The sequence below is a fragment of the Molossus molossus genome, unplaced genomic scaffold (genome assembly GCF_014108415.1).
Source record: "Molossus molossus isolate mMolMol1 unplaced genomic scaffold, mMolMol1.p scaffold_m16_p_7, whole genome shotgun sequence".
NCBI classification, from domain to species: Eukaryota; Metazoa; Chordata; class Mammalia; order Chiroptera; family Molossidae; genus Molossus; species Molossus molossus.
The window spans coordinates 108,189,096-108,215,332 of NW_023425401.1; the positions used below are offsets into that span (position 1 = coordinate 108,189,096).

The 26,237-nt window shown below is 52.5% G+C and overlaps 1 protein-coding gene across 2 annotated transcripts; it reads left to right on the top strand.

Annotated features, from left to right (window-relative positions):
• ZNF862 (zinc finger protein 862) lies at window positions 1-26,075 on the top strand. Of its 2 annotated transcripts, XM_036247291.1 has the most exons (8): window positions 1-164; window positions 5,894-6,005; window positions 7,528-7,632; window positions 9,350-10,029; window positions 11,479-11,635; window positions 18,870-18,977; window positions 19,788-21,911; window positions 23,281-26,075. In XM_036247291.1, the coding sequence occupies exons 1-8, from the start codon at window positions 141-143 to the stop codon at window positions 23,445-23,447; spliced, it is 3,477 nt and encodes a 1,158-aa protein (XP_036103184.1). In that variant the 5' UTR covers window positions 1-140; the 3' UTR covers window positions 23,448-26,075. The 2 variants fall into 2 exon arrangements, with proteins under 2 accessions (XP_036103184.1, XP_036103185.1); XM_036247292.1 differs by lacking the exons at window positions 9,350-10,029; window positions 11,479-11,635.
• The last annotated feature ends 162 nt before the right edge of the window (window positions 26,076-26,237 follow it).

The window sequence follows — 26,237 nt, forward strand, 5'->3', positions numbered from 1 at the left end:
GGGGACCCCGCCCCTCCGGGGGTCCCGGGGCCCCGGTCCCCAAGGTGACCGCGGCGGCGCCTTGCTCAGGCCAGTCCGCGGGGGGAGGGGGCGGCCTGGAAGCAGTGGCGGGGTCAGCACAGGTCACCGAAAGCGGGGCCATGGAGCCCAGGGAGTCGGGGAAGGTAGGCCTGACAGGGCCCTGGGCCTCCCGCTCCCCTTCCGTAGATCCCGGACCTGGGCTCCGGCGAGGCGGGCGGTGAGGGCGGAGCCCCTGCAGAGGAGCCAGCCTTGCAGGGGAGGACTCGCCCGCCCGCCCGCCGCCTCTTCCTCCGCATTTGGGCGCTGCCTTCGGGCGGACTGCGCAGGCATCAGCGGCCGCACCCGCTCCGAGCCCCGCGCAGCCCCCAGGTGCCCCTGGGTCGCCCCTGGCCGAACCGCCCGCCCTCGGTGGATGCTGGGGTGGGGTCCCGCAGTGCACTGACGGAACAGTGCTTTCTGCTTCTCCACAACGTTGGCGTTTTGAACACACCCAGCTTGTTTTAAGGCGTGGAGGCGGGATGAGACGCAGTGGGAGCCGAGCCATGGAGATCACTGAGGCAGGGCGGCTGGGATCTGCCCGGATCTCTTCCCAAGAGAGTGCTGGAAAGTAAAAGAGAAGGCATCTGGCTTATTTCCTCCTGACGTCTGTGTCTGACTTAATATCTACTCATGGGGTGCCTGAGCATGGCCCAGAGTCACATTCCATAAACTTGCTTCAGGCTTTGGGCCGGAGGCTGTGAGTTGGAAGAAAAGGTGGGGGGAAGTGCCCCAAAGTTTGACAAGGTTGCTGGAGCTCCGAGGGAGTGTCAGCAAAGACCTGGGGACCATGGCAGCCACTCGGGTCTAAGATCTCTCTGGCTGCCTTTTTGCTGCCAATTCTAGAGATTGTTTCTTCATTGGCACAGAGGGAATACCCCTGGACAGACGTTTTCGAGTGCTGAACCCTTCCTTTAAAAAACCTTGTGTTGTTCCTTTAATAAACGCTTGTGACCTGTGATTGAGGTTGAGCAGGATGCTGGAAGTACAGGTGCAAATAGGAAATGATCACTTTCCTCCAAGAGCTCTCCTGCGACTTTCACTTCAGTAACTTGGACAGGCCTGGAGGGGGTGTCCCACAGACGAAAGAGAGAAGGATAAGGAGGGTATTTTGATGCTGTAGGTTTTTCCTGGAAAGATTGGGAAGGACACTGAATTACAGAAGACATTATTCCTTGCTAAAGCTCCTCTCTTCCATACTCCTTCCCCTCCACAAGCTACAGGGATGCCTTTTCCAGATGAAACCTACAAAATAAACAGTCCAAGACAATAAAGCTCAACAGAACCCAGCTAAAAGGCTGAAGGTGAACTGTGTGCCAGCCTCATGTTAAGGGGATACCAGAAAAATAAAGGCAATGGCCCTCACCTTCAGGTAATATCCCTAGTTAGTTTAAATTGTACCTGATTTTGAAGGAGGGGAAGAAGGGTTATAAACATTTGGCCTCGAGAACTGGAATTAGTGATTTGAGATTGATTTCCAGCCTATTCTGTTCAGTTGTAGGCTTTCTTAGCCTTTAAGGGGAGAAGAGAAGTAGAAATATTTTGGGAAGTAGAGGAGTAATTTGATGGCCTTTTTGGGCCCAACCACTAATTGAAAATGCTGGGGGCTGGAAATGTTACTCTTGGCTCTAATCTTGATTGCAGGTCATCTCAGTAAGATGCCCATCAAGTGTATCCGTTTTCTAACCTGGGAAATGACAGAGTCATCCACAGATGAAATAAAGTGATTGCAAAACAAACTGTCAATGTAAAATGTGTTGCAAACGAGTGACAATAACAGGCCTATTCCAAAGCTGCATTTCCAAATGTTTTGGTTCACAAGCTGGGAAACAGGGTTATCTTCCTTGGGGCTATTTTGAGATATTTATTAACAGCAATCTTGGTCCATAGGATTGGGTGTGGGGTATCTTCCCTCTCTTATTGGCAGAATAAGGGATAAAGGTCAGACTTTTCCCCATTGTCCTATTTTATTTTCTTTCCAGCCTTTATCACTATACAAAATTCTCACATTTATTTATTTATTTACATGTTTGCCGACTTTACGCCGCTATATCCCCAGCTAGAACAGTGGAGCAGTACCTGGCATTTAATAGGTTATCAGAAAGTATTTTTTGAATGAACAGCTTCTAAAATAGCTTTAGTACAGGGGCCCTTTTGCTACAAGGTGTGGGTGCTCTGAAGAACCCCGAAGTCTGACACCTCATGGGCCCTTGGGGAGAGTTTTGTTGGTGCTTTGGGTATGTATTCCTTCCTTCAACATTTCTTGTTCCTAGCCTCCTCTGACTTCCTCATAGAAGTCATCACTCCTCATTTTTCTCTGGACACAGTTCTATTATTGCATTTATAGTTGTCTGTCACCTCCTGGTAGATTTTAATCTTGACAGTAGAGAGTGACTTTCATAAATTAGGATCACCATGTACCAAGCATATAAAGACAATAAATGTATGTTGAATGAAAAAATGAATTCAGTGCCTGTGAAATACTTTGTGTGTGATATGGTGCTGAGTGCCAGGCTCCATGATGCATATGAATTCTGGCTCAGGGGAAGGGCAGTGCTTGGGCTAGATGGTTGGGAACTCCCTCATGATAGAGGTTTAACGCGAATGGGAATTTGATGAGGGGGTAGACTTTAGTAGTAGGTGGGGGAAATGGGCTGAGTCAGGTAATCTAAAGATGGGTGTGTAGAAGGGGGCCAGCTGCAAGGTCTGTTGAGTGATCACAGTTATACTAACAGCTGAGGTAGAGGCTCCAGGTGGGGCGGTCATAGAGCTGAGGTTAGGAATGTCGGTTAGGTTTAGCTGAAGGGGCTGAGAAGTCAGAGCGGTTTCCTACAGACAGTGGGAATCACTAAAATAGAACATCTGGAGATACTGTTTGCACTATATGTAGATAAGGGATTCCTACTATGTGAGCAGATGTGTTTACATTGCAGTCAACTGGAATCAGAAGGCTCTTGCCATTATATTGCTTAAAAGGGAGTACCAGGGTTAGGTAATTACGCTTGTAGGCAAGACACTTTGTTATCTAAACATTTGGTCCTGGCCTTACTCTTCATAAGCTGAAGTGATGGGTTGATTGGCTTTCATTTCATTATGCCCCTCTGTTCCCTGGGAAGGAAGGGTGGGTGGGAATGCACAGGGAGCCCTGCTGTCCTTGATCCATACGTTTTTTTTTTAACCTGTCCCAGTGGGGGGCATGCAGGAGGCAGCCAATTGATGTTCTCATTGATGTTTCTATCTCAGTCTCCCTTCATCTCTCTAAAATCAATAAAGAAAAATAATTTTTTAATATAATTTAGTAGTGACTGATAAGAATTATTTGTATGATTTTTCTCAAGAAACTTCTGCTTTGAAAGTTAAAATAGATATTTCATGTGCTTGAAATTTGAGTATAAAGTTACAAGGCAATTTTATTTATTTTTATTTTTTTCCCCAATTTTTTTTTTATCCTCACTCGAGGACATTTTTCCATTTTTTTTGTTCAGATAAAGTGGGAGGGAGAGAGAGGAAGAGTGAGAGAGAGTGAGAAACATCGATGTGAAAGGGACACATCGAGTGGCTGCCATCCGCACGACCCAACCAGGGCCGGGGACAAACTGCAACCGAGGTATGTGCCCCCAGCCGGAACCGAACCCAGGTCTCTTAGGACCGCAGGGTGATGCTCTAACCGCTGAGCCAAACCGGCCAGGGCATTTTTTCCCCAATTTTTATTAATTTATTTTTGTTGCAGATGTTTCTCCTTTTTCCCCCTGGACACCCTCCTCCCCATCCTGCCCCCCCACCCTGTACAAGGCAATTTTAAACAAACCTATTAGAACTTGTTATAAATGGAAAGGAGGGTGTCCTCTTCAGAATCACCACTTTGGAAGGACTTACACCAAAGATGCTATTTCCCCAAGTACTCTCTTTCTTTGGGGGTGGGGAGTTTATTTTTTGTTGATCATTTTATTTTTTATTTCTTTGACTACTGATGAATGTTCATCGTATAAAATTTAAAAGGATAGCCCAGCCGGTGTGCCTCAGTGGTTGAGCATGGACCCAGGCACCAAGAGGTCGCCGGTTTGATTCCCAGTCAGGGCACATGCCCAGGTTTTGGGCCCGATCCCCAGTGGGGGGCATTCAGGAGGCGGCCAATTGATGTTCTCTCTCATCAACGTTTCTCTTTCTCTCCCTCTCCCTTCCTCTCTCTAAAATCAATAAAGAAAAAATATTTAAAATTTAAAAGGATAAACAGCAAGTTTTTCAGAGTATTTCCTTTTCAGGTGGTTTCTTCTATAACTGCGTATTTGATGGCTATGACATCGTGCCTCTCTGATGCGATTAGGGATAGTTTTGATTTTGTAAACTTCTCCTCCATGCCTCACCTCCATTTTTTCGGTTCCTCTCGTGCCCCTCCCCCCCCTCCTGGTCTCTGTCTGCCCTGTTGGAGCCATCCTCAGAAGTCCGGAGGCCCAGTGCTGGCTGGCACTCCGCAGGGGGAGCTCTGAGTGCTGGGAAGGGAGGCCTTGTCCGCTGTGTCACCTTACTGCCTCTTGTAGGGGACTCGAGGGGAACAGATGTCCCCCAGATTCTTAGGATTCTCGCCTCGCTGCCTTCATTCCCAGGCCAGAGGTTCCCAGTGTCGCCAGACCCGGAGCCTTCTGAGGAGTTAGTGGTAGAAATTGGGTTGCTTCTCAGTTTCCCGACTGCTGGGTGAGGTTCCATTTTCTGCGATCGGCTCCGTTATTGCTCTTCCATCTGCTTCCCAGAAAATCGTATTGCTGTTGTCCCCTCGTATTCCCCATCCTAGTGGGTGTTTTTGTTTCTGAGGGTTTTGACAGGGGGGGTGTCTTTTAAATTTACCGGGAGGAAGCAAAATTCAGTAAACTTGTTGAATCTGCCGACTTAATCCAGAACTCCCCAAATCATCACCTGAACCCCCCGAAACCCTTTCTGGTGGAACAGAGCTGGGATGTGGCTCTCAGCTCCATAGCTTTGCCTGTCTTGCTCATCAACTTCGTTCAGACATAGTTCTATATGACTTTCAACTCTTTCTAGAAATCAGGTACATCTTCCTCAGGGAAGATTTACATTGTTCAAGTTTGCAAAAGAATGTGCCCTGAGGCCCTGGCTTGGTAGCTCAGTTGATTAGAGCATCATCTCAGTACACCAAGGTTGAGGGTTCAATCCCCGGTCAGGGCACATACAAGAAGCAACCAATGAATGCATAAATAAGTGGAACAACACACTGACGTCTCTCAAATCAATCAGTACATTTAAATACGTTTTAAAAGCATGTGGCCCGAGTTGTCGCCGAGGCTAAGTAACAGCTCCCGTGGGAAGCCCATGAAGAGCCCACGGGAAAGGACGTGGAGCTCCCGATCCTGCCTTCGCTATGACTCGTGTTTCAGTGTGTGGCCCTTCCTGGGAGAGTGAACCTCACTGCCACTGTGGCTTGCACCCAGGTGGTGAGACATGCAGTGTCGTCTTTGTTTTTAATCCTCGCCCTAGGATATTTTCCCATTGATTCTTAGAGAGGGAGGGAGAGAGAGAGAGAAACATTGATGTGAGAGCGACATATCAACGGGTTGCCTCCTGTAAGACCCCAGACCTGGGGCCAGGGACCAAACCTGCAACCAAGGTATGTGCCCTTGATCTGGAATCAAACCCAGGCCGATGCTCTAACCACTGAGCAAGACTGGCCAGTGTAGCCTTTTATGTTGATTGATGTGCCCCCTCCCCTAATCTGATACGCTCCCAGAGTAGGGTTGCCCTCAGGCAGCCGTGAACACAGGTGCGGAAGACTGATCTAAGGATAAAGTTGGTCCTAAGCTGGTGTCATTTTCTTTCCTTTCAGGCTCCTGTGACGTTTGACGACATCACATTGTACTTGCTTCAGGAGGAGTGGATGCTGCTGAGTCAGCAACGGCAGGAGATCTGTGGTTCTGAGGAGCTGGTTGCACCCCTGGGTATGGGCTCCTGTTCACTCCCCCCACCCGAGTGAGTGGATCGGCGTTCCCAGCTGCATCTGACTGTGACACACCTGAGAGTGCTCTGGGACCCTTCCATTTTCTTCCAGGCATCTTTGTGCTGTTTGTTTCTGCTCAGTCTCATTTCCAATGTCTCCGCTGCTCATGACCACTCACCACCCTTTCTCTTCGCCCTTGAAATTGGCCAAGAGAAGCGGGGAAAATTGGGCATGTAAAGGGTAGACCGTGATGCCTCAGGGCATCCCAGTTGCCAGGTGGGAAGCGCCACCTGTGGTCTGTTGGGCTGCACGGTGGTAGAAAGAGTGTGGAAATCGGGGCTCCGTCCCAGCTGTCCCACGTGATATTGCTATGACTTTGCTATGACCAAGCCCGTCAGCCTTTTTCAGCCTTGATTTCCCTCTTCACAGGGTTGCCATAGAGATAAAACAACTTAAAACGTATGTCCATGTAGGTATTTTTCATCTTTTCTGTTTTCTGAATGTTTTTTCTCTGCTTCTATGGGTGGACTGTCTGTACCATGTCAGCATGCCTACCTAGGGGCACTGTCTTCTGATGGCAGCTCGATGGCCGTCTGCCTGCCTGTCCTTTTTTCTTTTCGTCTTGGTCCCTGTCTAAGGTTATGAAAATGACGGTCTCTTGCCCTGGCTGGTTTGGCTCAGCGGTTAGCGCGTAGGCCTGCGGTCCAGAGAGACTGGGGTTCGGTTCCCAAGGGCACGTACCTCAGTTGCAGTTTGTTCCCGGCCCTGGTTTGGTCATGCGGGTGGTAGCCACTCAGTGTGTCCCTTTCACGTCGATGTTTCTCTCTCTCTCTCTCTCTCTCTCTCTCTCTCTCTCTCTCTCTCCCCCTCCCACTCTACCTGAACAAAAAATGGAAAAATGTCCTCGGGTGAGGATAAAAAAAATAATAAATAAAATAAATAAAATAAAAACCTTTAAAAGAAAAGAAAAAGACAGTCTCCACTCTCTGTAGGTGGAGGGATTGTAGCTGGGTTGGGTCTCCTTCCTGTGCTAAAACACTTTGAAAACCACTGCTTTTTCTAAACCAGAAGTTGCAAAGTAGCAGCTCACGGGAGTTTTCACATAAAACTACAGATTTCCGGTTTCTCTTGCGAAGCGGACAGCCAGCAGTGCTGACCTGCGTCCTCATGGTGGCCTCCTGGAGCAGAGTCGCAGCTGTCCTGGATCATGGTCGGCCAGTGTCCTCAGCTGTGTTGTCAGTCTGGCCCCTCTCAGCCTTTTGAGTTGGAGCCTCTGTTCTGAACCAACAGTTTTCATACCTTGCTATGCCCCTCATTGCTTTCACTGGTCCCCTGTTCTTTTAGGGGTCTCACGTATAACCTGCATTTCTAAGCCACTATGCTAAACCATTGGGGTTCTACTTGCCCCCTTAACCAATTATCCTATAATGTCGAGTGGATGTCAGACAGACCTTTAATGATGTGATCTATGACCTTGGATATAGATCCAAGATCTTATGTGCTTCTCTCTCTTCCTGACTCAGGACCAACTATTGCTAACGCAGAGCTGTTCTGTAAGTTTGAGCAAGGGTGTCGACCATGGCGAGGCAAGGTCCAGGGCCAGAGGAGTCTCCTGAGCCACCACCCAGGTGAGTGTGGACCCGCACCGGGGTGTGGGGAGCTTAGCTGGAGAGAAGACCCCTGTCTCCGCCTGTGCTTCTCCCTGCTCTCGACCAGCTTACACATGAATGCTATTCTTCCTCCAGCTTCCTTAACTAAAATGTGCATACTTCTCCCGACATAAGTTCCATGAAGGTATGACCTGGTCTTCTTTACTACTGTGTTCCCAGTGCCAAGAATAATGCCTGGCCCATAGGAGTTGCACAATGGGTAATCACTGAATGGATAGATGGATGAATAGCCATCTACTAAGTTCTAAGGATTTAGCTTTGCTTCCTTCCTCCGATAAGCCTGTTCTGTCGGGGATTGGCTTGGCTCGAGCAGAGCCAGGCCAGGTGACATCCAGTCATTGTATAAGAGACTGAGTTAACCCAGCCCTCCTGTAGGAGGGGGGGTGGGAACAGGCTCCTCTGTGAATCGAATCACAGAACCTGTGATCCTCCTGCTCTCTCACATGGGCCACAGGAGCCCTAGACTTCTTGATACTGTTTGTTTTGTTCTCCATGCCTGACTCTTGACTCGCAGCTTTGTGCTCCTGGGCTGGCTACAGTTCTGTAGACTGGCCCCGTGACCTGGAGCAAATATTGTTGAGTTCTTGTTCCCTGGGCATCAGTACTCACACTGAGGTTTCAGAAGTGGCTCCAGAGGGGTTCGAGGCGTCCAAGTTGCGTTTCAACTGAAGAGCAAATAAAGAAACTTCTAAATTTAGCTTGAAGAAGGGAGATCTTTGTGAGGTTTGAGGGTTTCCACCTCTGTCAAGGGTTGTGTGAGAGAGGAATGGACTTGGTTTCTCTTGAGGCTGAAGTTGCCCCCAAGGTGGGAGTTACACCAAGATGGATTGTAGCTTAAGGAGACTCTGGGACTAAAGCTGTTTGCCCAGGAGGTGGGTCATTCTCTTGCCCCAAAGGTACTTGAGCCAAGTGCAGGTGCCTGTTTGTCAGAGGGCCCCGTGGAAGGGCACCCCTGGCGTGCCGTGGCGTGCGGGCAAACCTCGCGTCGGTGCGCTCGGCGGACTGTGGTTGGGTGCACGCTGAGCGCGGAGCAGTCCTGCCCCGCGCGGGCCTCTCAGCGCCCTCTTCCCAGCAGGCTCGGGTGATGGCTGGCTTGCTGTTTTTCTAGCAATAACGTATTCTTTAATTAAGGCGTGTACGTTTTTAGACATAATGCTATGGCACACTTAACAGACTGCAGTATAGTGCAAACATAACTTTTATGTGCACTGGGGAACCAAATCATCCTTGTGGCTGGCTTTCTTGTGATGTTCGCTTTCTTGCCATGGCCTGGAACCGAACCTGCAGGATCTCTGAGCCTGTATTTGGCTTTAATTACCTTTCTTAACCCTACGTTCTGTTAGTTCGTTTTCTTGTCTATAAGTAAGTTTGAAGCCCTGAAGATCGTGCCACTGTCTCAGGTTGCAGAGATCAAATTGCACACATCTCCTTTTGGCCAGGTGTGTCTGACCTTTGAATTAAAAAAAAGTTTGCTTAAAGCCCGCTGGATTTCCTCCTGGGCACGGTGAGGCGGGCCTGGGGCGCTGGGGGCGAAGGGAGAGGACGCGAGTAGAGGCTGTCCCTTGGGCGTGTGATTTCCAGCTTTCGTAGTTGACGTATCTGAGAAACTCCATGAGTGGCACTGGCCCTAACTACGGGACTTCAGGGCAATTCCATTTGTCACTTTTCTCCAAAGGAGAAAACAAGATGGGCTACGTGGAAGAAATGGACGTGCACGGGCCAGCCAGAGACTCTGGACCACACCTGTCCCCTCAGAAGAAAGCTTGTCTTTCCCACTTCGGTACCGAGAGTGGCACCATCGAGGAAGATTGTACCAGAAAAAGCAAACGGCCCTTGAAACCCCGGTCCATCCAGAAGGCCTGGTTTGCACAGTTCCCGTGGCTGGTTGTGAACGAGGAGCAGACAGCTCTCTTTTGCTCTGCTTGCCGAGAATATCCGTCTGTCCGGGACCGAAGGTCCAGACTGGTAGAAGGTTATACAGGACCGTTCAAGGTGGAGACTCTCAAATATCACGCCAAGAGCAAAGCTCACCTGTTCTGCGTCGAGGCCTTGTCAGCACGGGACCCCATCTGGGCAGCCCGTTTCCAGAGCATCCGAGATGCCAGCCCAGAGCACCCCTTCCCTGCAGATGATTCCATCCTGTACCCACCAGGACCTCTGGGAGCCTGTGGTGACGTGGCCCGGTTTCTGCCCAGCTCAGGAGCTGAACTGGAGGACCCTGAAGGGCATGGAGTCCTTCCTGCCTTGTATCTAGACTGCATTTCCCATCTGAGGCAGAAACAAACTGCACATGACGTCTCCCGCTCCTCCGACTCTAACGTTGTGCATGATACCGCTGCTGAACCCCGTAGCCAGGTAATATGTTCATAATGGTTGCTGATTCTCCAGGGGAGGGTTCCATACTGAGAACAACATATGTTGCATCATGATGATGGAAAAATCCTGTTAGCTCACCTGTTGCTAATGGTATCATAAGCTAACATGCTTGTCATGTCTTAGCCATTGCTTTAAGTGCTATACACGTATTATCTCGTTTATTTAAGACAGTAGCCCTATTATTATCATTTCTTTTTTGCAGATGACAAAACAATGAGTGGGACAGAAAGAACATTCTACCTTCTGATAGAAGGGAGGCACCTAGATTCAGAACAGTAGTCTTTATCCAGAATCCCAAACAACCACAGAGCTCAACTCAGTCAGTAATCCACAACACAGAGCAATTGCAGTGTGCTTAAATAAGCAAATTAAAATCTTTGTTTCAGCTTGAACTTTGGAATCACGTAGCACTTTTGAACACTGCCAAGTCCCTTCACCAGCGTCCTTCCGTGGAGTGATTTTCGTGCTGCTGCGAGGCTGGGGGAGCAGTCTGGGGGAACTCATCTTGTTGGGAGTGTGCATCCGGAGCCCTCGGGCTCTCGGGCTCTCGGGGTGGACCCCCCTCGGGCCTTGGCTGCCCGCCCAGCGCTTCCTTCCACTCCCTGCAGCTCTCGTAGGTCCTAGAGACAGGTTCTCAGCTGAGGTTTATTTGGAATCTTCTCAGTCTTTGGAAAGTTGGCCTGTGAGGAGACTGTGTCAACTGGAATTTTGAGTAGCGAGAACCTTCCCCACCTGTCACTATCCCGTATCCATAGGATTCTGCTGCAGGTCTTTTTGGGTAACCCCTCTAGCGCCAAGGGGGATAGCTCAGATGCTCTTTATACCTAACATCGGAAGGGCTCAGCTAAAGTTTGTAAGCTTGAATTTTTCCAGAATCCAGAAAAGTGACAAGGCTTATTTCTCTTCATGTTCATAGTTTTTCCAGTTTTTAGTATTACAAGCTAACAAGCAGGCCTAGCTTTTTATAATCTGAATTCCTGTAGCAGTAAGGCGTGTGTAAACCAAGTTGCCGAATAGAGCATATCTAGTTCTTTTCTACTACTTCCTTTCCACCCCGGGGGAAATCTCAGCAGGTGATCCTAGAGGCAGAGGTCACCTTTATAGTCATGGATGAGTATAGGGCACCCCTCAGGACTGGAGGAGACGGGGTGCAGCCATGAGGCTCTGCCAAGACCCCTGTTCTTCCAGTGCATTTGTATTTCCTCCCAGGAGACCCTCAGATCCCACTGAGGCTCATTTGGGTTTTACCCACTAATTTCAGGCCTCACCAGTTTGCTTCTTTGACTTTCAAGGGATACATTAGTTCCTCAGAGTACATCTGGCCTCTTGATGAGCTTCCCAGGAGACGCGGGCCTTGAGAGGCACCTGGTCCTGCTGGCGACTGATGTCAGCGCACCGAGTGACAGTGACGGCTGCTCTCTGTTGCAGGGTCCTCCTGAAGAGGGGCTGCGGGAGGAGCTCCCGGTGGAGTTTGAGGAGGTGGCAGTGTACTTCACCCGGGAGGAGTGGGGCGTGCTAGCCGAACGGCAGAAGGAGCTGTACAGAGACGTGATGCAGATGAACTACGAGCTGCTGGCCTCCCTGGGTAAAGATTCACGTCGACCTTTGTTCACCACCATCAGCTGGCGTGGGGCCCCCAGAAGGACAGCTGTGTCTGTGGTCATCTTCCCATTCCCACCCCTTCCCTGTGCGCAGGCAGAGCGAGTCTGTCTTCTGCACCCTGGAGCGCCCCCTGCTTTGCGATACTGTACTCGATCCCCTCTTCACCCCTTTTCCACCCATCCTCCACCAGGAACTTACTGAGTACCTGCTAGGTGCCCGGTGAACCGGACGTGTTCTGCTTTCAAGGTCGGAGCACGGTCTCTGCTTTCAAGGGGCTAGCAGGTTTGTGGAGAGACAGATCCTTTAATAAGAAGCTAAAGTAACACAAGCTTCATAAAAGCGGTTCAGGAAAACTATCCCCGGGCTGCGCAGAAGAGGGACTTGATTTTGCTGGCATCAGAGAGCGATCAGCAGTCTTTACTGAGTACAGAATGTTTTCACTGAGCTGAAAACCCACTGACAGGGAGGAGGAGGGGCATCCAGACAGGACAGGGAGGGGACAGCAAAGGTGAGGAGGCGAGAACGGCCTCCAGGTGGCTCGTGCCCTGCACTTTGTCTGTGCCCAGGCTGCCTTGTCTCTCCAGGGCCAGCAAGGTTGGTGGTCTTGGCCCTCTAGACTGGGCCTGGAGAAGGATGAAGGTCACAGTGTTTCCTGCCTTCCCGGAAGAATGCCGTCCGCTCCATCTGCCTCTTGTTCTTCCCTCTGCCTCCCTTTCCTGTGAAACATGCAGGGTCCGCAGGCGTCAAAACAGAAAGGCAGCTTTTCATGTTATAAAAGGTTTACTTATTTCATTTATTACTCGCATACGTGGTCACAGAGACCTTGCAGAACAGGTTGCTGTGTGGCCTCGGCATTCCAGCCTCTACAGAATCAGGAGTCAGACTGTCTGTGACTTAATCGGTGTGGTGGCCTCCCCGTCTACACTGTCCTTCCGCGTGCAGCTGACACCGATTCTTTTCTAAACGTTCTTGGCCTATATACTTACTTTTCTCATTGTTTGGAAATAATTGTTCGCCACGTAAATAATGCGGTGTAAATACTGGTTTATTTCGTTATAATCATGTCTGAGGCCCAGGGCCCCGTGCAGGGCACACCTTCAAAGAGCTTCACTGCCACCTACAGTGGGAACGAGGGGACGTTCGAATACATACCCACATGCAAGAAGCTGGCTTTTCCTTTAAAGGGATGAGCAGTGGCGATACCACTACCCGTCAGACCCCGTGGAAAGTTCCGGTGGGAGCGGAGGGTCACCAGGGCGCCGCACGTGACCGATGCAGATTGTTCAGCCTGTGCTTCAGTTTTGTGGTCTAAGAATTTTATTATTTTCTTTTTAACATTCATAAATTAAAAGGTTGAAAAATCTTAGCTAACTGGGAGAAACTAAGGGACAGTCTTGGTTAAATTTTTTTTGGATGGACAAAAAGTGTAATCAGACAGAGTGGGAGGGAGAGAGGGGGCAAGAGAGAGAGAGAAACATCGAAGTGAGAGAGACACCTCGAGTGTTGCCACCCACACGGCCCCAACCGGGGCCGGGGACAAACAACAACCGAGGTACGTGTCCTTAGCGGGATCCGAACCCGGGACTCTCTGGTCCACAGGCCGATGCTCTAACCACTGAGCAGCTGGCCAGGGCAAGGGTAATTCGTTTTGCTTGAGGGTTGGGGCAGGAATCAGGGAAGGCTTTATGGGAACAGGGCTGTCCTCGTCAGTGTCTGTGATGTTGAAACAGGTACATGAGTCTAGAAACCGAATTGCAGGTATACGATTGCTTTTCGTTACTTTAGTCAAGTCTCCAGCTGTTATCCTTTAATTCTCTTCCAAGTTCAACAATTTTCCATGCTTGTAACATAAACGCATTGTAAGGAGCCTTGTGAGCATAGGTGCACACGGGACCGAAATCGCTAACAACGCGTTCTCAGAGCATGTCCCCATCGTTAAGCGACGTGTGACTGTAGTTATGTCCCCGTGGTCATTCTTCTATTGCTAAGACAGAAAGCTCTGTTTGGAAATTCCCTTCTGTCTCACTTGTTCTGAAGGGAACAAAAAGAAAAAGGTTCCTGGCAACATCTCAGCAAGGGCTTCAAGGAGGTGCGACCGGGGTACACATTCCTGAGCCCCGTGTGTCTGTGCTGGGGCTCTTGGAAGGTGGCCGACCCCAAGGACGTAACCGAGGCAGACAGATCCAGGGGCTTCCAGTGTCCTGTGCTCTCAGTCACTTCTGAAGGGATTTCTTCATACTCGCGTGTTTCTAATCCAGTAGTTCTAGTCAGACGTAAGAAACAACATTACAGTCCCCTGGCCCGCCTCTCTGTTGCTGAGCCCTCCCCACACCTTTCCGCTGTTTCTTCTAGTGTAATTTGCCTCGTTATTTCTAAGAACCACGTGTAGACGTTATTTTTGAAAGAGTGAAATTCTGTAGGATGTACTCATAAAACAGTTTCATTCTTTTCCTTCACCACCTGTTTCAATCAGCTGTGTGGGCCTTTTCCTTTTCACCCTCTGGGTTGTCAAAAGAAAATCCGGGAGCTTCCTTTGATAGGAACGTTCTACTGAGCAAGAAAGGAACTATTCAAGGAGAGGGAGACTTCAAACCCAAGTGCGGGCAAAAGCTGGGCTTTCAGCAGTCAAAGCTGTTTGTGGGGCATGGGGGGTGCTTAGAAGCAGTTTGTTTGCTTGGTTGCTAGAAATTTGCATTCTTTTCAGGGTAGTGAGATTGCTAAGGAAACGCAGATCAAAACCACACTCGCTTGCCTTGGCCTGTTTGGCTCAGTGGTTAGAGTGTCGGCCCATGGACCAGAGAGTCCTGGGTTTGGTTCCCGCTAAGGGCACGTATCTCGGTTGCAGTTTGTCCCCGGCCCCGGTTGGGGTCATGTGGGTGGCAACCACTCGATGTGTCTCTCTCACATCGATGTTTCCCTCTGTCTTCCCCGCTCTCTCCCTCCCGCTCTGTCTGAGGATAAATGCAAAAATGTCCTCGGGTGAGGATAAAAAAACACACACACACACAAAAACTACACTAACATACCACCGCACATCCATCAGGATGGCCACTAGCCATCAGTGGGTGAGCGATAAGATCGTGTGGTCTGTCCTTACAATGGGTATTATTTTAGCCTTTAAAAGGAAGGAAATTCTGCAGTGTGCTGAAACCTGGAAAACAGAGGAGAAGGGTGCCCTGTAAATGAAGACAGGAAAGGCTGCCAACGGTTCCAAAGCAAAGGGACCCGAGAGACGTGCCAACTAAGTACAGCTTATGATCCTGGATTCGGTGCTGGCCTGGGAAAAGGAGACAGAGGGGTAGCCGTACAGGACATTTGGATAACCCTTAGTTGTGGACTGTGGATTAGATAATAGTATGATATCAATGTTATATTTTCTGATTTTGATCATTATACTCCGGTTATATAAGACGTGTTAGTTTTCAGTTCCCCACAGGTTACCACAAAGTTAGTGGCTAAACACACCCACTTATTGTCCCAGACTTGTGTCAGTCAGAAGTCACCTGGGCTCAGCCGGTGCTCCGCTTAGGGTCTCCAGCCGGAGAATCCAGTCCCTTGCGGTTGTGGGACTGCGGTTCCTGTTTTCTTGCCGGCTGTTGACCAGGGGTCCTTCTCAGCCCCCAGAGGCTGCTCTCAGGTCCTTGCCATGTGGCCTCCGTCCTCGGGCCAGCACTAGTGTGCCCGGTCCTCCTGTGCTTTTCATTCAAAGCTAACGTGTCTTGCCTCTCCCATGTGAACCTGCTTCAGGTCTAGAATCTGAATCCTGCAGTGGGCAGAAAGGAGTTCTCCTACCCCCCAGCTCGTTGCAGGACTTCTGCCACATCCGGGGTGGGAATGGCGGTGGGTGGGTGGGGAGGAGAGGTACAAGAAAGGTTTTGCCTGGCTCTCATGTGAACAGTCACGGGCAGAGCCCCTTTAAGTGGCCCAGGTCTCTTCTCTCCCCCTGTGGGGCCCATGTCTGCTGGGACCGTGGGAAACACATCCTTTGCTCCAGCAAACCCTGGAAGGCAGGGAGGGCTCTTCCCAGCACGGCCACCACCGAGGAGCCCGCCAGCCAGCTTCTGTCTTTAGTCTTTTCCAGGCCTGGATTCATGAGCAGCCTCGCGGCCCCAGGAGAGACAGGTCAGGTTGCGTTCCCACTAGGCTTAAGGTCAAGGGAAAGTAGCCCACCCCAGCCTCCCCGTGGCAGTATGTGGGAGGGGCTATGGTGCACTCCACAGCTCTTTCCAGAGACATCTCTGGCCTCCAGCTCCCTGGCCTCGTTACTCCCAGTGCTTTGATTCCCACGTCGAGGCGAGGGCCGGGGTTACGGCCCAGTGTTGGGTCCCCTTCCCTCCCCGTCAGGCTTCTGTGTCTAGCTTTGGAACAGGGACAGTTGGCTCCTGTTTTGGGGGGCCTTCAGCCAAAACACCCTCACAGAATCACACTTTAATATCCTGTTGTATATGTTTATTGCTATTCCTGATTTATTGATTTTAGATGTTATTTATTGATTCCTACTGTGGAAGATGAAGATGTGGCCCTCTTACCTCACCCCCGGCCCCCACTCTCTTCCCTCCATCCTCTCAGAACAGGTACTCCACACTTTTTGGTTAATTCAGTGTAAACTGTTTATGATTATGTATGATTTACTTCTGGTCAAAGTGGCATATTATGATATTTCCTGTGTTGTAGGATTTTCTCCTGGAACTGAATTTTCTTATTTTTTTCTTTTGCTAGTTTTCTGTCCTATCATCCGTTCTTCTGAAACTCTCCAGTGAAATTCCACAGGTCCTCCGAAGAGTCTTTTCCACATGGTCAAACTCCGGTGACCTATCGGCTTCACTCTTGGTCTGGAGACTTCCGACCTGGGTCTTCCGTCTACCTCTGCCTCTGTCCGAAGTAGTGACCCTTCAGGCCTGCTGCACAGCTGTGGCCCCGCACTGCCCTTTGTTTTGCCCCTGTTTTCTGGGTCTGCCTCCTCTTTCAGGTCTACATCTTTGTTTTGTTGGAGCACATCTTCCAGTGACCTTCTAAGAAAGAGCTCATGGGAAGAAATGTTTTTAAGACTCTTACATATCTGAAAATGCCCTTACAATTGATAATTTGGGTGGGTATAGAATTCCAGGTTGGAAGTAATTTTCCTCATCATTTTTTGAAAGCATTGCTTTTAGGTTTTGTAGTTGCCATTGAGAAGTATAAGTGCCTTTTTGTTTCTAAGTCTTTGAACACAGCCCGTTTTTCTACTCTGAAAGGTTTTAAGATCTATTCCAGGATTCTGAATTCTGGAAACTCCCTTTTCCAGTTGGGGGAAAACAGTTTTTGTATCATTTCTTTCCACCTATTATTTTCTCTTCTTTCTTCCAAAAAGTCCTACTTGTTCGATACTAGACTTCCTAAGTTAAGCCTCTAATTTTGTCTTTATTTTTTTCCCTCCTATTTTCTGCTTCTTTTTTTGTTCTAGTACTTTCTTAGTGGTTTCCTCAATTTTATTTTCTAACAATTCCTTTTCATGTAAAAGAAATTTCTTCTGTCACATTTTAAATCTCTGGGCCTGATTGCTCCTTCGTGGGTGCCTGTTACAAATTTTCTCTCTGAGATGATTATTCTACTTTGCTTTCTTTGAAGTTCTGTTTTGCTCCTTGCATTATCTCTACTTCCTTCCGTCCTTTTTCCTACTTGTTTTATGTTAGAGGTTGTCTTAAATAAACATCGGTTAGGTTCATACATATTTAAGAGTAAAGCCTTTTGGAAAACTGGATGAAAAGCTGTGTGTGTGGCTGGGGCTCAGTAAGGGGTTGTTTCACTGTGGGGTGACCGGCTGTGAACCTGGATGTCTTACTGAAGAGCCCACGGACATCAGTCTGCATAGGTTTTGGTGGGGAAGGAGAAGGTGCGGAGGGCAGTTCGGTTTCTCCAAAGGAAATTTCCTGTCCCCTGCTTGGAGGTTATAGGCCGAGCCAGTGGTCGGGGAGCCGAGTGACGCACCTTCCAGAATCTGGACTGTCTTCGTCTCTCATCTGTATTGCGACCCTTCATCTTTCTTTCACTCTGCTCACTATCCTAGGGTCCAGGCCTGTCTGGTTATGTTTCTGCAGACTCTCTCTCTCTCCGTCCTGGGGTGGTTTCCTGGAATAGGTGAGGAGACCTGGGGGGAAGCTGGTCTCTGCAGACTTTGAGCCGCCCCCTGCCCTCCGCCCCTTCCCGCCCTGTCTGCTGCCCTTGGGCCCCCAGGTCCCAAGCCTTCCAAGGATTCTGGGGCAAATTCACATCCTTCTCCGGCACCCCCTCTGCCGGCATTTGGTGTTCAGCTCTGTTAGTTTTCTTGCTCTTTTATCTTTCCTTCTTCAAAAAATGTATTCACATTTCTAGTCCAGGGTTTCTCTTGGACTTATGCCTTGTTTTAAGAAGGATATGTCTTCAGTCCACCATACTTTAATACTTTGTTATGTTTTATTAGTAGTAAATGTGTGGATACATACATGCACGTATAGTAAATATACATACATTCAAGTGGTCCAGAAGGTGAACAGTGAACGTCTTCTCCCTTTGACCTCGCTCTCTGGTCCCTCCCGGGAGCCCCCACTGTCACCAGTGCCTGTATGTCCTTCCAGAGAAAGTTTGTGCAGGCATTCGCACAGACACACAGGCATGCAAGTGGAGACTAACGGGCTTTATTTAGATCAAGAAAGTGATTTCTTTGCACACCCCTGAGAAATACTCACATTTTAAATAAAGGGCACTTTGCTTAACCCAAAGACATGACCCTCTTCTAGTCAGATTTCAGGTTTCGTGGCAGGTGGTAGCCACTTTTAAGGGGCCTTTCAGGTACCCCAATAAATAACCCATGCAACCAGAGGCGTCGCTGAGGGGCACATGCATGGGGCAGTTGTTGGGGCCACTCTGCCCCTTCTCGTCTGGCTTTCTTGATCGCGCCTGTCTTCTCTCCTACTTTATCCCCCCAGGTCCTCTGTCCTCATGCTTTCCACTCTGGATGCATGTGGCTGACTTGGGGCTCACGTGGCTGGCCCCGGATTTACCCAGATACACCCTAACTTGGCTGCTGGTTGGGTTTAAGCATAAACTGGCACCTAGGTGGGGATGCGTCCATCGTGCCCCTGGCTGAATAGACTATTAAGAGAGACCCAGAGGCATCCCGACTGTTTCAGGTACCACGAAAAGCTACTTGACCCGATGGTCCACAGCAGTGACATCAGTATGACTCTCTGTCTTTGCAGTAGGACCTGCGGCTGCCAAACCAGACTTGATCTCAAAACTGGAGCGTAGAGCTGCGCCCTGGGTCAAGGATCCAAAGGGGACAAAGTGGGGGAAAGGTCGTTCTTCAGGTGAGTCTTAACCTACTGAGTTCTGCAGGGCATGTCCAGGGGCCCACGTAGCTGTGGCAAGTCACACAGTGTGAGTTCAGCCATACTTAGTGTGAACCTGCTGAGCACCAGGCCCTGTATGAGCCTCTGGGTAGACGGAGATGAGTAAGAAATTAGCCCTGCCCTCAGTGTAGAATACTGGGGAACCAGGACAGCGTGCAAACAATAGGAGCCCTGATGAGCAAAGTGCTATAGGGACCTGTGGCAGAGCTGAGGGAGGAGGGGTGTGGGGATGCTGGTTCTGAGGATCCAGGTGCCACCGGCCTGTGAGCCCTGCCCCCTTCCCCCTCCTCCTCCGGCTAGCACTGCTGGTCTCGAGGGTTAGTCTCTTGCACATGTCAGGCCTAGTAGCTGCTGTTTACACTCCTGTGCCTCCCTCCTTTCGAAGGCTCACGAGGACTTAACGGAAGTTTAACCTCATTTCTTGGGGATGCCTCAGAAGGGGGTTAAAGCCACCTGTCTATCCGGTAGCACCTATGGCCAAGGTGGTTAACTAAGCTTATTAACAGCTGGTGTCATGTGATCCTGGGCTGCGGTGTGGATAGAGAGGGGGAAGCTGGCGAAAGAACCCACAGGGATTAGCAAACAACTCTTAGGGGGCCAGACTGACTTCCATAGATAATAATGAGGAGGCCAGTGACGTTCTAGAAAGGTGGGTGGCATTCATCCTCTCTGCTTTGCATCAGGGTGCTTACTGCATTGGGAGTCTTAGCTGATGGGAGACTGCAGATTCGGGGCAGCAAGACCAAGCACAGTGTGATTTGCTCCCAGGGGAGAAGACGGTGGCTGCGGGAGAGGCAGGTGTGCAGGCCGCGGCTGTCCCGTCCGCCTTGCTTCCGGCTTCTGCAGAGACGTGTGCCTCCTCCCGCGGGCCCAGCCTTTGTGCCGTGGACGCAGGTGGGCCGGAGGCAGGTGGGCCGAGGAAAAGCAAGAGGACTTACAGACCCCGCTCGATTCAGAGGGCATGGTTTGGGCAGTTCCCATGGTTAGTCATTGACGCCGAAGAGACCAAGCTCTTCTGCTCGGCTTGCAAAGAAAGACCGAGTCTCCATGACAAGTCGTCGCGCTTAGTCCGAGGTTACACGGGGCCTTTCAAAGTGGAGACTTTAAAATACCATGAAGTCAGCAAAGCACACAAGCTCTGCGTCAACACTATTGAAGTCAAGGAGGACACCCCTCAGGCTGCCCTCGCCCCAGAGATTTCCAGTGACCTGATGGCCAACATGGAGCACTTCTTCAACGCAGCCTACTCCATCGCCTACCACTCCAGGCCCCTGAATGACTTCGAGAAGATCCTGCAACTCCTCCAGAGCACCGGGACCGTGATTTTGGGCAAGTACCGGAACCGCACCGCGTGCACCCAGTTCATCAGGCACATCTCGGAGACCCTGAGGCAGGGGATCCTGGCGGACGTCCGCAGCTCCCCCTGTGTGAGCGTGCTGCTGGACAGCGCCGCCAGCGCCCCCGGCCAGGCCTGTGTGGGCATCTACCTCCGCTACTTCAAGGGCATGGAGGTGAAGGAGTCTTACATCACGCTGGCCCCGCTCCACAGCGAGACAGTGGATGGATACTTCGAGACCATCGTCTCCGCCCTGGATGAGCTGGACATCCCCTTCCGGAAGCCCGGCTGGGTGGTGGGCCTGGGCACCGACGGCTCGACCGTGCTGAGCTGCAGGGGAGGCCTTGTGGAGAAGTTCCAGGAGCTCATCCCCCAGCTGCTACCTGTCCACTGTGTGGCCCACCAGCTGCACCTGGCTGTGGTGGATGCCTGCGGGAGCATCGACCTGGTGAAGAAGTGTGACCGGCACATCCGAACCGTTTTCAAGTTCTATCAGTCCTCAAACAAAAGGCTGACGGAGCTGCAGGAAGGTGCAGCCGCCCTGGAGCGGGAAATCGGCTGCCTCAAGGACTTGCATGCGGTCAGGTGGGTGGCCAGCAGGAGGCGCACGCTGAACGCGCTCATCGTGAGCTGGCCCGCCCTGGCTAGGCACCTCCAGAAGGTGGCGGAGGCCGGAGGCCAGGTTGGGCACAGGGCCAGAGGCATGCTGAAGCTCATGAAGAACTTCCATTTCGTCAAGTTCTGCCACTTCCTGTTGGACTTCCTGAGCATCTACAGGCCGGTGTCTGAGGTGTGCCAGAAGGAGATGGTGCTGATCACAGAGGTGAACGCCACACTGCGACGGGCCTACGTCGCTCTGGAGACCCTCCGTCACCAGGCAGGGCCCAGAGAGGAAGAGTTCAACGCCAGCTTCAAGGATGGGCGGCTGCATGGCATCTCCTTGGACAGAATGGAGATGGCGGAGCAGCGTTTCCAGGCAGACAGGGAGCGTGTGATCCTGACGGGGACTCAGTACCTCCAGCAGAGGTTTGACACAGACCGTCCCCCACAGCTCAAGAACATGGAGGTGTTTGACACCGTGACCTGGCCAAGTGGCATCGAGCTGGCCAGTTTTGGGAACAAGGATATCCTTGCCCTTGCCAGGTACTTTGAGCTCTCACTGCCCCCAGGGTATAGCGAGCAAGCCCTCCTGGAGGAGTGGCTGGGCCTGAAGGCCATGGCCAGGAACCTGCCATTGTCCATGCTGTGCAAGAACACCCTGGCCCAGCACTGCCGCTTCCCCTTGCTGAGCAGGCTGGTGGCAGTGGCGGTCTGTGTGCCCGTCTCCACCTCCTGCTGTGAGCGCGGGTTCAGGGCCATGAACCGGATCAGGACGGATGAGAGGACCAAGCTGTCCAGCGAGGTGCTCAGCACGCTCATGATGACGGCGGTGAACGGCGTGGCGGTTGCCGAGTTCGACCCCCAGCCCGCCATCCAGCACTGGTACCTAACCTCCTCGGGCCGGCGTTTCAGCCACGTCTACACCTGCGCCCCTGTGTCACCCCACGCCCACACAAGTAAGTCCACACGGCAGGGTTCCTGGATGTGGGGAAACGAAGGGAGGGAATCTCGTCTTCCCAGTCCCGTGTGAGCTCGAAGTCTGGGAGCGTCTGATACAGTCACCATCACAGCGGGCCGGGCCCGAGGCACCCGTGGAGCTTCTGTGGTGTGCCCAGCCATTTGCTCCCAGGGGCTGCTCAGGACAGGACACCTGTCCTCCGGGCGCTCCTGATCCAGCTGGTGAGGCACTCACTGCAGGCCCGGGCAGTGCTGAGGGCGCGGACCCCCAGACCGCCAACCACTGTGTGCCTTTGGGCGAGTTAATCATCCTGTGCTTTGGTTGTCATCTGCCAAGTGAATTAATGCATGTAAAGTGCTTAGAACAGTGACAGTCACACAGTGCCTTCTATTGGCGATAACTAGACCACTGGACCAGCTGGGCAGTGACATCCCATGCTGAGTGGGCTGTGCAGACTGGAGGTTGGAGAGGGAGGAGGTCAGTGCAGGGCAGAGGACTGTGAAGAGGGTGCTGGTGGAGAAGGCGGGGTGGTCCAGGCAGGGGGCAGTCCTGAGGGCCCTGGCCTGGACTGGGGGCCCGGGCCAGCGACAAGGCTTAAGGGGGATGTTACATTACATGGGAGGCAACTTACTGACCATCTGAAGCCAGAAAGTGCCCTCTTTGTGGGCAGTCACTGAAAACCAAGGAAACATGCTGGTCATGGAGGTCCCCCAGTCCCTTCGTGGTCTCCTCACCAGAGACAGCGCCATGCGTGCTCCCTGGTGTCTCCCAGCGGTCTCCTTCCTGTCGCTCCCACTCTCGCTTCTGCCTCTGAGCCGGGTCGTCACCGTGCATGGTCTCGGGGTTGACAGGCTCCATAGGAAGCAGGTGGCCCTGACCTCTAGCTGGGCAGAGGAGAGTCCTTCACCAGCCCTGTGGGGAGGAGGAGACAGATGCTACCAGCTGTGCCCTTCTGCAGTTGCTCTCCTGGGGACAAGGGGCTCGCACACCTGAAGCAGACAGCGAATGCGACCCGGCCTCCTTCTCAGGCGGGTCTCCTCAGCCTCAGCACTGCTGACATTTGGGCCAAATCTTTGTTGGGGCCCATCCTGTGCAGCTTCCCTGGCCTTTACCCACTGGATACCAGTAGCATTCTCCTGGTTGTAGCGACCAAGTGTCTTCAGACATTGAGGGCAAATGGCCCGCGGGCGAGATCCCGTGTCCCAGGGTGGGCACAGATCAGCCTGCCGTCCAGTCCTGTCTCCAGGCTGTGCTGCTATGGTTTTGCCACCAAATATACCTCGGGGTGCGGTTGGCAGTGGGAAGGGGATTCTCGTGTAATCTGTTTTCCTGGAATCTGATGGTGCCTTCTCTTTCCTCCCCCCGAGGGGCGGTGCTCAGGAAGGAGAAGGTGGGAGCGCTCTACATGGAGGAGACCGTGACCCAGAAGCCACCCCTCCACCCTGCGGGAACCGGTGGAGACCCTGAAGGACTGCCTCCCGGGCCCTCCCGGCAGGCTGCTGTACCCCCACGTCAGGGGGCCGTGCTGTCGTGACACCGGCTCGGAAGGAGCAGGAACCCTAGGATTTCCTTGGAGGCCCGTGTTGCCCGGCCCGTGGTTGCGCTGACAGCCTCTGTGCCCTGGGGTCTTCCTTTGCTGGGGACTCTCACACAGGAGTGGGCACTGACAAGGCCCGCACCCGGAGAGGCAGGGCCACCAGGGGGTGCACAGCCTGTTCCCCTCTGAGCAGCGTGGGGACTGAGCACTGAAATACACAGAGGTTCTTACCTCAAGTTCATGTTTAAGGTGCTTCTGGAAATGATCCCACCGTGAGAGATTTCACCCCCTGTTCTGGATGCAAGAGGACTTTTCTGAAGTGGGAGAGACTGTGAGGGGTGGGAACTTAAAGGGGCATCCCAGCCCCTTGGAAAGTTGGGGAGTGTTCTGGGAGGGGGGTGCTGCCCACAGCCCCAGTGGCCTGGGGAAGGTACTGGGTGAGGGGCAGAGGATGACCAGGCTCCAGGGACAGCTGGCCTGACTGGGATATCACCCTGGCTCCATGGCAGAAGCAGGGACACCCCAACTGCAAATGGGAAGTTTGCATCAGAGAATCTCTCTGCCTCCTCCCAGGACCTTTCTTCAGGGCAAGACAAGCAGAGCCTGTGCACAGGGGGCTCCAGAGCGCTTCTCCTGCAGCCTGGCCAGTGAAAGGCAGCGTCTCCCTGGAGCCAGCCCATGTATCCCACGTGGTCGCGTGGCCGCGTCATGCTCAGCTGCCTTCCTAAGGAGCAAACTGGACCAAATGGCCCTCAGGAGCTTGGCGTCCAGTCCCTGCTCTACTGCAGAGTGATTCAAGCACAGTTAATCCCTCCGTGTCGCCGTGCCTCAGTTCCCCCTCCATGAAGGGGCAGCAGAGTCCAAGAGCCTGCCACAGGACTGACGAAAGGCAGCACGTCCGCCTAGACCCCGGACTGCACACAGGGGACTCAGCGGCTTTCAGCCTTTGTCCTCGACCCCACCCCCACCACCGATGTCTTTACTGTGGGAAGAGGTGCTGCCTAGACGTGCCATCGGCATGATGGTCTAGTCCGCTCTTCCCAGCATTGCTCTGGGGACTCAGCCTGGGGCTCCCTAGGGTGCTTGTGACATGTGCTCCACTCAGACCTGCTCACTCAGACCCCAGGACGGGGGCTCAGTGCCTGGCTGTTTCCAGCAAGGTCCTCCAGGAACTTCGTTGGTTCACTGCAGGCGCACAGGGTGGCCCACACTGTGAGGGTCCCGGTGCCCTTGCCCATCTCCCCTTCTGTCCCCGAGTAAAGCACTTGCCTTCCAGGGCAGCTTCCTTCCAGCAGGCTCCTGCGCTGCTTCCCTGGCGGGGCATGGCGTGTCTGGTCCTGCCCTCCTAACCCTGCTGGGAACCAGGGAGGCTGGGGGAAGGGCTTTCTCGCCCCTGCCTTTCCCTGTTCCAGACGGGCAGGAAGGGCCTTGCTGCCCGGCCCCGCTGCGGTCCCTGCTCTGTGCTGCAAGTCCAGGCTGTCTGGCCCTCAGCCAGAAGTCTGCGACTCCCCCTCCCACCCCCCAGAGGTGCTCGGGAGAGCCCCTGCCATGCTGGTGTCTGAGCGGCTCACTGGCCAACCCCTGGTTCCCAGGGTTTCTGACCCCTTAGCACTTAGTCTTTGCACCAGGAATTCTGCTCTCACTTTCTGCCTTGAACCCATGGGCATGTCTCTCCCCACCCTGCGGTCAGGGTCCGAGGCCTGGAGCTCTGGTAGTGTATGTCACAGCCAAGATGGAGCCCGCTCACACGAGTTTCCATGTGGAGTTCAGGAATCTGCCCTAGGCCAGGGGCTGGTCTCTAAAGTAGGGGTCGTAGTCCCCACCCTGTCCATAGGGACTCCAAATTGAGGTGACTTTCCTGTAAGGACTCTCCCCATGGCCCTTCCAGCCTCAGAACCCTCAGCGCAAGACTCGTCCTGCGGACAACACTGTGTGGGTTCCATGCACATACTTCCGGTGCGGGTGGCTGAGGTGGAGGCCAGGTGGGGACGCACACCTGCCTTGCCACATCTGTGCTCCGGGAAAGCCTCCAGTGCCAGCCTGAGAGAGAACTGGGCCCCAGAAACGCTGACCCCAGGGCGGAAATATGAGCACCTCAGGCAGGGCGAGCTCCTTGTTTCAGACCCCAGGGCCTGGCTACCCCTGCCTTGGAGACGCTTCCTACTCTTTGCCTCACAAGCAAACAAGCTGAAGGGCACTGGGAACAGAAGGAGCAAGTGCTCCGCCAAGCCTCCGACCCCCTTCATTCATGTGCTCTTCAGGACAGCTCCGTGCCCCCATCCTGGCGTTCCCCCAGCCACCACGCCCTGTGACTGACCTGAGCAGCCAGCATTATAAGTGACATGTAGGTGACAGCCATAGAAACCGGGCGGGAGGAAGGGGCTTCAGCCCTGGCGCCCCCCCCCCCCCCCCCCGACACGTCAGAGAGCTTGATGTACACCAGACTGCTGCTCGCCAAGCTCAGGTGGGTTCCCGGCCTGCCACGTGTTCAGCAGGACCAGGTGAAGACCGGCCAGCTCCCTCACAGGTGCCTGCCAGCCAAGGACCCTGCGAGGGCGGTGGGGGCGGCGCAGGGATGGCCTCTCCGCTTCTGGTTTCGCAGATGTGCAGGTGCGGTGTATAAAACCGCGACTGATTCTCGGCGTTTCTTCTCTGAATAAAGCAGAGTTTATTTCCACACATGCCTCTGCCCCGTAAGTTCTCTTAGCCAGAAGTGGAAGCGAGACGCCCGTCCAACTAACTAGACCCGGCTCCCGGGAAAGGGCGCGCTCGGCCCCTGGCCCCGGC